General features: G+C 49.2%; 1 protein-coding gene across 1 annotated transcript in view; it reads right to left on the reverse strand.

The window, feature by feature from the left end:
• Window positions 1–1,016: 1,016 nt before the first annotated feature.
• Window positions 1,017–10,919, reverse strand: part of LOC308175620 (heparan sulfate glucosamine 3-O-sulfotransferase 3B1-like) — a gene marked incomplete at both ends in the record, with an annotated part of 32,549 nt that continues 22,646 nt past the window's right edge. Inside the window, one exon of the mRNA XM_080551251.1 lies at window positions 1,017–1,638. Coding sequence (XP_080407377.1) covers window positions 1,017–1,638 — 622 coding nt within the window. The remainder of the gene's footprint in view (window positions 1,639–10,919) is intronic.

Here is a 10,919-nt window from a genome sequence, read left to right on the forward strand (position 1 = left end):
ATGTGGGAATCGATAAAGCTAAAGCATATACGCATTAAGATTAAAAACTGGGAATTAAATTCGAGGGGGAGAGAAAAAAGGCTTTTTTGTAGTATGGTATAAAACAAACACAAGTCTCTAGAGGCAGAGAGAATGTATTAATATGAAATAAACATCAGTGATAAAGTTATTGAAAATATGTAATATACTGTACTGCATGTGAACATCATCATCTTTTTTTTTTAAATAAATAAAATCTCAAAAATACATTTACTTTTTATATATATTTTTTTCTAATTTTTTTTCTATAAAAATGCAAAGCTTTGAAAGCAGCTAGGTAAGCTTAAAATATGGCATCGACTCTCTCCGACAGAGGCTTTTTCATCAAAAGCCCCTCAACTCAACTTGTGATTTTTCACAAACTTCAGACACAGAAGCACACTGCATCATTCTGACTGTGTCACACCGACATATGGCTCCGGATGAAAAAATAATAATAATAAAAAAACACTTCACACTGATCGTGCTGTGAACACATCAAGGGGCAACCGTTCCCAGCAAGCTCCACTGATCTTCTAGAAACAACATGTTTTTTCCAATAGAAGATTTGAGGCATATCTGATGATAGAATATTATATAACAGTGAAACATTGCATACCTGGCTTGCCAGTGAGAGAAGATTACGCTTCTTTTCACCCTCTCACAGATACTCATATTGCTTAGGCTTAGTGTTGTGGCTGTCCCAGAGCCCCAAGCTGCTCCAGTGTCAATAGTCCTCCATGTCACCCCCACCCCCCAACCCCCAAATCCAATCCTGGCTTCAAATAGTATTTTTTTTTTAAACACACCTGAAACATAGTTTTTCTGTGCTTGATTGACTTTGTCTGGCACAATGGAACCGATGGAATAGTCCCCAAAATTGCAAAACCCTGCCCTGTCTTCTCCTGGTACTTCAGGCAAGGCTCAAGCAAACGATCAAAGAGTCTCTTCGACCCCGGATCTGAATCCCGCAAAACACACGCCGCACAAAGGCACATTCAGTCGTCCCAACCAAATATCCGCCCGGTCATCTGGTAGAACTTCATGTTGAAGGGCCTGTAGAAGTCCCTCAGCCGCTGCACCACCTCGGGGTGGATGTTGGGGTGGGTCCGGCCTTTGGTCTTGCCCAGGCAGTGGGGCTTGCTGCTGCCCTCCGCCTTCTTGAGGCAAGGGAAGCCCTTGGTCTGGTTGAAGTAGAAGTGTTTGTCCGTGATGATCCTCTTGAGCCCCAGGAAGTCCTGCACGCGCCCCAGCTCTCCGGCCGGGTCGCTGATGAGACGCTCGCCGCTCACAAACAGGATCTGGCCCATGGGGAAGTACTGCAGCCAGTTGTCCAGGTGCTTGGCGTAGATGCCGATCTGGATGGCACTCCAGGAGGTGTCGATGAGGCCCGTGGTCCGGTTCTTGAAGGTCAGGCTCTCGAAGGTGGGGATGTCGGGCTTCTTGGACAGCGTCTGCGTGTAGTCGGAGATGGCCCTGGTGACGGGGTCGCGCACCACCACGATCAGCTTGGTGTCCCGGGACATGGAGGAGATCCGGGCCGGGGCCTCTCGGGTCACAAAGTAGCTGGGGGTCTTCTCCATGGTGATCTGGCCCTCCAGGGTCTTGGGCATCAGCTCCCTGAGGAGGGGGGAGAGGGGGGAGGAGAGGGGAGGAGAGGGGAGACAGGAGAGGGGAGGGGAGGGGGGGGGAAGAGAGAGGGAGAGAGAGGGTTAGGAGGAGAGCTAAGTGGAGAACATCTTGTGTCAAGAGTATTGTGTTTCAGGGACGCTTAGGTGGCGTAGCGGGTTAAGCGCTGACCATGTAACCGCAGGGTCCCCGGTTCGATTCCGGCCGGGGACATATCCTGCATGTCATCCCTCCTCTCTCTCTCACCCATCCTTCCTGTCTAAACTTCACTGTATCTGTCAATAAAAATGAAAAATATGAGTGGGACTGCCCCACTCAAAAAATAAAAGAAAAAATAAAGAGTATTGTGTTTCGGAGATGGAAGAGGGGAAACACTGTGAGATTTCTACACTCATGACTTCGAAACCGTATGATTTAAAAATAAAAAGTGAAACAGAAAAAAGGTATCCATGTGTAATGTATAAAAACGTCCTGCTGAAAATATGATGAAAATATGCAACTAGACAATAAACACAGAGCTTTACTGACCATGTACATGTTATGTCCAGCCAAGTATCAGGACTAAAATGCTGAGCGAAGACATCTCATCAGAATCTTCACTACAACCACTGTCCTTAGCATTAGTGACAATTGAACCTCTTCATCCCCATTACCCCCTGTACAGTTTTTCTACTGTAAATACAAATACATCTTCTAGCATTGTGACTGCCAATGGCCCCTGGTCCTAGCATAGATTCTTACGATGACTGATATAAATGTTATATAGACGATTCACTCACTTAGACTAATGTACTTGTACTAGTGTACTTGTCGCTTCGGATAAAGGCGCCTGCTAAACATGTACAAATGTAAACTTAAATGTAAAATGAACCGAAGCTTCTTCTAGCGTTAGCACAGTGTTGCCTCAGGGCGAGTGATGGAGACTTTCCCCCTGGGTGCATTTAGAGGCTAGTCCTCCCTCTCTCAGAACACATAGAGAGCCACATCAATCCCCACCCATATAGCTAGCGTAGCATACCGCCGGTGATAAAACATTGATGCTGTACCTATGTACCAATGAGAACCGCCTCTATCAGCATACAGTAAAGAACCTTTCCTGTCCTTCTAAACTAAATGGACTGCACTTACTGTATATATAGAAGCCTTTTATCCAAAGCGGCTTTACAACGGCCTCTCATTCACCCATTCACCCATTCACACACACATTCACACACACACTCACACACCAACGGTGGCAAGCTACCATGCAAGCCGCCGGCCGTTGCGGGCGATTTGGGGGGTTCAGTGTCTTGCCCAAGGACACCTCGACATGTGGACCTCCTGCGCCACAGCCGCCCCGATCAAGTGTTTTGCTGTCGAGTAGTATGTCAGTAGTCCGACATAATAATAAAACAAAGAGAGTAGTGTGAGGTTTGGGGCCTCCCAATACGACGATTGTTTTACTCGACGTTTTATTAATATCACGTTTATCGGAGACTCTGAAACCTGAGGTGGAAAAGAGAGAACCGATGTTTCTGCGTGACATCTAAAACAGTTGCAGATGATCGCAGAGAACACGGGCCGCGTTAGACACAGCAAACAGCCGTAACGGCAGACTTCCCTAAACGTGTTGGACTCTGAAAGGAAATTAAATCCCTGCGATGAAAGAATACCCATGAATCCCACCTCAAATATTTACAGCAAAAACGCTAAACCGGGCGGCTCCTCAACCGTGAGATGTTTGGGGAACGTTTTCCTTGGCAGCGCTTCTTCATCTGTGCAGCAGTTTGTTCACCCTGGGCCCAGCGCTCACACACACACACACACACACACACACAATCACACACACACACACACGGACGGACACACACACACACACACACACACGGACACACACACACACACGCACGGACACACACACACACACACACACACACACACAAACGGACACCCACACATGAGCGGACACACACACAGACTTACTGACACGCACACACGGACACACACACACGCGCGGACACACATACACACGGACACACACACACACACACACACACACAGTGAGACACACATGTACACACACACGGACACACACACACACACAGTGAGACACACATGTACACACACACAGACACACGGACACACACACACACACACACACACACACACACACACAAACACACCAATCTCTCTCACCCTCCCTGCCCCATGCTCCTTCAGGACAGTGACATACAAAAACACACACACACACAAAAACGGATAAAAGCAGGTCCATGAATGATTAACGCCCCTCCTCTCTGCCATTTAGAGCCTCTGCAGAATACAGCTTTAACATTCACCAAAGTACAGAATGCCAGCTTTAATTATTCATCCTCTGTGCTAGCGCTGCTCAAAGCCCAGGCCGCTCTGACAGAGTGGCCTGCACCACTCCCAAAGCACACACAGATTACTGGCCCTGACAGAATTACTGGGGCTACGTGTGAGTGTGTGAGTGTGTGTGTGTGTGTGTCCGTCAGTGTGTGTGTCTGTGTGTGTGTCCGTCAGTGCGTGTGTGTGTGTGTGTCCATGTGTGTGTGTGTGTGTCTGTGTGTGTGAATTTGTGTCTGTCTGTGTGTGTGTGTGTGTGTGTGCGTGTGTGTTGTGATGCGGGGGAGTTGAAAGTGTGTTTTTGTGTGCGTCTGTGTGAGGGAGCAGAGACGGGGTCGGGGGGGGGGGGGGGGGGGTGAAGTACCATGGCCAAAGTTACGATGAAGAAAGAAAGGACAACGCCCATCTTTCCCATCTCTGAGTATTTCTTCACAGGCAGCAACAATAACACAACACACAGCCGCCTAGCTGTGGCTAGCTAACTGCCACCAAAAACTTCTCTCCTTTTCCTGATGTGACTTGCGTTTTTTCTTCTTTTTTTTTCTTCTTCACTTTCTCACAAACAGACTGGTAAACAACCATGCTCCGTTTAACATACACGCCAGTAAACAAGAGGCAGGGAGCTGAGATGAGACGTGAGGAGGGTAGGAGCCTTTAGTGAGCGGGAGAGAGAGTGAGCCCCTAGAAGACGCCAGCTGTCATCTGACAGTAGGTTCTGTTTCGCTGTTTCTCCCTCTCGGTCTGGCCCAATGGTTTTACAGTGGCATGACAGTCAACACAGATTACATGAATATTCACATCAATATTCAGTCTGGGAGGAGGAGGAAAAAAAACAACTGTATTTAGTAAACGAATACAACCGCGTTCGATTTGAAGATTGTCGTAGCGTATTTGGACGTGCTCGTTAATACGCCATTCGTTATTTTCTGTGTTTCCTTTTTTTTTTTTTAAGTGTGTTATCTAGTCCCCGAAACATTGAGAGCTCAGAGCGTTTATCAGTCACGCAGTTCAGAGTTGAAGGCAGAGTACGGTACCTCCGTACCCGCGGCGGCGTCGCGTGCAGCGTGTGCCTCTCTACCCCTCAGAGACCGAGGAGGGCAGATGTATCCAGGCTATAAGTCTCTCAGAATCCTGACTGACCCCCCAACCGGGCCAACCCCAGATCACCAGGTCACGGCTGCCATGGCGACAGAGAGGAGACAGGAAATGGTCCACGGCCACTACGAGGCCAGGGCCGGGCTACAAGGGTCTGCTGTGTCCTGACATTCACCCCCCCTCCTGCCCCACCGCAGTGACTGTCCCCACTTGACCCCCCCCCATCCTCTCAGTGTCAGCAGTGTGTACCTTCTGCTGGATGAGAGGATGGAGGGAAAGAGGAGAGGGGGGAGAGGGGGGGAGGATAAACGTCAGGAACAAGATTCCTTTCCTCTCACGTTATCTCTGGCCCATCGCCTCACCCCAGGAGTTCCTGGACTCTCTGCTCTGCTGGGGGTCCTGCAGGACTCTGGTAGGTAGGGGGGGTGGCTGTGGCTCAGGAGGTAGAGCCAGCCTCGAATGATCGCAAGGTCAGCAGCTTGGCGGTTCGAACCCCGGCTGGCCACGTGTCAAGGTGTCCTTGAGCAAGGCACTGCACTCCTAATTGCGCCATATTGTCTATAGCGGACCCCTTGCCTAGAGCATAAAATGCCAAATTCCGACAATTGACTGACTGAAGTTGAAGCTGATTGAAGTTGATTGCATGGCAATAAAACAATTATTATTATTATTATTATTATTATTATTATTATTATTATTATTATTATTATTACAGTAGTTAGGTAGCCAGACACTGAAGCGCTTTGTCTCCATGACGACGTGGTCTTGGTGAAGCCAAGAGGCAACAGTGAATGTGTAGGATAATCAAGACGGAGAACCAACCTCTACACAGACCTGGGAGACTCACTCCTGATAGGTCAGGAATCTGAGGGAGCTGGCACATGCACAGGTGGATGGAGGTTACACTTGAGTTCACACTGGTTCTGAACCACCATCATTCATTGTTGGTCATTGGGCCCGCTAGGGACATCGCAGGCCTTTACCATGCAACAAAAAGAGGACATTGCCGCTTTATGAAAAAGACATGAGGTTGTTTCGAAAAGGAAGCCATTCATATTTGATAAGCTGCATCTTTGCATCTTTGTTGCCTCCGCACCGTTGTCCCCCCGGGGGGGGGGGGAGTTTCATTAAAGCTACCCGTCAGCTCGACAATATAGAGGTCGTTGAGGTCGTCGAGGTTGTTGACGCTTCAGATATCCAGGTTAATGTGACTTTTACCTCAGGTTGAGACGTCGAAGCTAGTCATAACCATGAGTCCAAAAGTGTTTCCCCGATGGCCTCTGATGGGTTTTGTCTGTACGCATACGGAGGATTTGTAGGTTTAAATAAACGACTTTCATACTAAAGAAGAGGGAAGCCCTGAAACCAGCAGGATCCCTGTGAGAAAGAACAAGCAACCTAACGCCCCCGGAAAGTCTGTTGACTTCCAAACGGAACAGTTAAGCTAGGTAGCTACGCTTCTATCGGAAATAAAGACGGATGGTCGAACCCCGTAGTGAGACATCGAACCGGGTCGACTGAAACAGATCTCAGTCGAGTATCTTCCCAAGGACAGAGGGGGTTCTGGGTAATGAGACGGGGAGGAAAGTTTGAACCCTGATTGATCCGTTTCGTACGGTTCAGGCAGGCCTGGGTGGACGACAGAGAAGAGAGAGAACAAAGAGGAGAAGAAAAGATGAAGAGAGAGAGAGAGAGCGCGAGGGAGAGAGAGCGCGAGGGAGAGAGAGCGCGAGGGAGAGAGAGAGAGAGAGAGCGCGAGGGTGAGAGAGAGAGAGAGAGAGCTCTCTGGGTTTATGTGGACTACGGCCACAAGAGTATTTCTTTTCCGTTCCACAGGAAGCTTCATGCTGTGCTTTCGAATGAAACTTTATTGGCAGCCTAGCTGATGTAACGGACAAGGCACCTTCCAAGTGCCGGAGATTTACTGCCCTTCCCAGCGCTCACTTTGATGTCTTCTTCTCCACGCTGCTTAAAATATGACTCCCAGCGCATGGCGATGCATGAAACACAGGCAGCAAGCGGGCCTGGCTCGTGAAACGACACACTACACCGTACCGAGCAGGACGGAGGGAAGAAATACAGCAGACGGTATACTGTATAGGCCCAGGCGCAAGCCGGCCCTGTTTTATTTCGTACTTGACTTGGCTGGTAAAAAAAAAAAAAAAAAACGTTGATACTGTTGAGAAGTTGAGTGTGCGGTTTTGTGAGGTGTGTGCGGCACAAATCAAACATTTGGTGTGCGAAAAGGTGCGCAGGGAAATTTATGAGATGGCAAACAAATAACCGGTGTTGTGGGTTTATGGAGGGCGGGTTTACGGCAGAATGCGGGACGGTAGGTGTGTATAGAGTACTTGGAGGGCGTCTCCTCAAATGTGACGGTAGCTGGTGAAACCGATCCACATTTTCAGGCTTTTATTCTGAAACATGTCAATACGTTTCAACGCTGGTGAAAATCAACGACACACTCGCTAGTCAAGCCAAAATATTGCAATTGCAATGGATTCAGGTAGTAATCTCCACTACTCTACACTAACTTGTTTTTTTCGGTCAGTCAGTTGCAGACTTGTTCCTGCTTTCACCAGCTGCTGTCACATATGGTACTCACTAGCAAGCATAGCATTGGGGTCTACATGTTGTACGCTTCCATGTTCAAACACACATTCCAGAGCACAAGGTAATGCTATGGCACATCAGTCAATGACTCCTTTGTGAGGCTGTCTATAAAAAGTAAGAAAACTTGACGCATCAGTGCTTTAATTTTCCTGTCAAATGTACTATAACGCTCACAAAACCTACCCTATACAGTATAGGCCTATACCTACCCCCACCCCAATACTCACCCCCCCCCCAAACACCCACCCACCCACCGCCCTGTAATTCACTTACAACTATGACCCCATATACCCACCTAGCCACCCCCTCCACCCCTTCTGCCACCCTCCCCCACCCTCAAACATTACTTCACTCACAAAACCCACCTCATATACCCCCCTCCACCCCCCCCCCCCCCCGTCACCACCCCCCCCCTCCACCCCGCCCTCCCACCACTTCTCTGTCCCTCCAAGCCTTCACCCCACTGCACAGTCCTCCACTCCACTCCAAACACACACTACACACTCCTCCACTCCAAACACACACTACACACTCCTCCACTCCAACTCCAAACACACACTACACACTCCTCCACTCCAAACACACACTACACACTCCTCCACTACAAACACACACTACACACTCCTCCACTACAAACACACACTACACACTCCTCCACTCCAAACACACACTATACACTCCTCCACTCCAAACACACACTACACACTCCTCCACTCCAAACACACACTACACACTCCTCCACTCCAAACACACACTACACACTCCTCCACTCCAAACACACACTACACACTCCTCCACTACAAACACACACTACACACTCCTCCACTACAAACACACCACACCCCACTCAAACACACACTACCACTCCTCCACTCCAAACACACACTATACACTCCTCCACTCCAAACACACACTACACACTCCTCCACTCCAAACACACACTACACACTCCTCCACTCCAAACACACACTACACACTCCTCCACTCCAAACACACACTATACACTCCTCCACTCCAAACACACACACTCACACTCCTCCACTCCAAACACACACTACACACTCCTCCCTACAAACACACACTATACACTCTCCACTCCAAACACACACTACACACTCCTCCACTCCAAACACACACTACACACTCCTCCACTAACAAACACACACTATACACTCCTCCACTCCACTCCAAACACACACTATACACTCCTCCACTAACAAACACACACTACACACTCCTCCACCCCCCCCCCCTCCACTCCAAACACACAAGAGGATGACTCACATCTCTCTCCGTTAAAACAAAACAAGTGCTAAGACGTGTCCACAGTGAGCCTGTAGTCAGACAGTGGGGGGGGGGGGGTGGGGGGGGGGGGGGGGGGGGGGTAGGAGTATACTTTGAAACCGACCACGATAAACCGCAACAGAACGAGTGTGTGAGTCACCAGAGATGAACATCTCCCTTTGAGTTACACCCGACCCGCCTCAAAAGGAGGCTGTGTGAGGACGCGAGCTGTGTGTGCGTGTGTGTGTGGTGTGTGTGTGTGTGTGAGGACGTGAGGCGTAGTGTTGGAATGGAGCAGACGCTGTCACAGGAGCCAAGTGGGCATGAGGGCTGTCGTCCACTTCTCCTCAGAAGCCTTTGATTCACGCCATACACCCCCCCCCCTCCAGTAGGGAGGCTGTGTGTGTGTGTGTGTGTCTCTCTTCTCTGACCAGATAATCATCTTGTAATTGGCTCGATATTTCTACTGTTGGCAGAAAAGGGGGAGGCTGGCCAGAGAGGCTCGATACGCCACAGTTCAGCTCAGCGGCCATTTTCCAGGTCACTGGTCTCAAGCTGAGGTCAGTGTGTGTGTGTGTGTGTGAGGTCAGTGTGTGTGTGTGTGTGTGTGTGTGTGAGGTCAGGGTGTGTGTGTGTTTAGCTGTGATTGAGAGTAATGGTGCTGTGAGGTGATAGGATGGCTGCTCTGTTTTACGGCCCTGTCAACCCCCCCCCCCCCCCCCGGAGCATCACAGTGTCTCATCTGCCCTGGGGGCTGCAAATGCCAGTGGCGTGTGTATGTGTGTGTGTGTGTGTGTCTTGTGTGTGTGTCTGTGTGTGTGCGAGTGTGAGTGTGAGTGTGAGTGTGAGTGTGAGTGTGTGTGTGTGTGTGTGTGTGTGTGAGTGTGAGTGTTAACACAATTAACACAATGTGAGATTGGGGCAACGCCTGCAATAATAACCTCTTCTCTACTCTTCTCTACCAGTACATTTTTACATTTACATTTGACATTTTTAGCATTTAGCAGACGCCTTATTCCAAAGCGACTTACAATCGATACATTTGACTGATTTGAGCAAGTGAATCAATCAATCCACCAGTCGTAGCAGGAAGAGTAATCTAGCTCAGGCCAGGGGCCAGTCGTCGAGATACAAGAAGAAATATATATATATATTTTTTTAAAAATGTAGTACCTCAAGGATAATGGTTATTATACAACGGATAGATCCGGTCCATTGTCTCTATTGATCAGTTTGCGTTCCAGCCGTGCTGATAAAAACCCATTAAATAGATCACGAAAAAGTTTGTCTTGTCTTTTTTCGGTGAAATATTGATAGATAAATGTGCTAACCGTTGTATAAAAGCAACTCCGCCGCGCGTCGTGCCTAACCACCCCGCTAGCTGTGCCCATATCCACGATATATCACGGCTTCTCGTTCCATAACGCTTAAATGAGTGTCGGGAAGGTGACAGGTGAGCTGCGACAGTGAGTCTGGCAGGCAGCAGCTGTACTGTCATACTCTGTGTGGCTACGACAGCAACGGTCTCCATAAACAGACCCGGGGTGCTGAGAGACTCAGCCGTTCGGCCGTTTATCATGGTGGTTAGGGGATTACAGGTGTGAGCCCCCCCCCACAACCCCCACACACCCACCCCCAAATCCTGCCCTCCGTTTGGGATCAACGGTTCGCACCCGCTCTGACCCTGACAGCCTAGGCCCCCCTGGGATCATCTGTTCACCTGCCCTCGACACGGCAAATGTATTTATAATCTCCACTACGGTCCGTTTTTCTCCCCCTGACTTAAGCCCTATACAGCCCTATCTCCTACAGCTCCAAATCCTCCCACGTCTGACAGTTTCCCGGGGAGTTAAGTCCTCTTCTGCTACAGCACCGTTACCACAGGAGAGCTGCTGTGTGCCGTCTCAACCGCACCGCTAGTATGACTCCATGTC

Source organism: Nansenia antarctica (assembly GCF_963989245.1).
Source record: "Nansenia antarctica genome assembly, contig: SCAFFOLD_447, whole genome shotgun sequence".
In the NCBI taxonomy this organism is placed as follows: Eukaryota; Metazoa; Chordata; class Actinopteri; order Argentiniformes; family Microstomatidae; genus Nansenia; species Nansenia antarctica.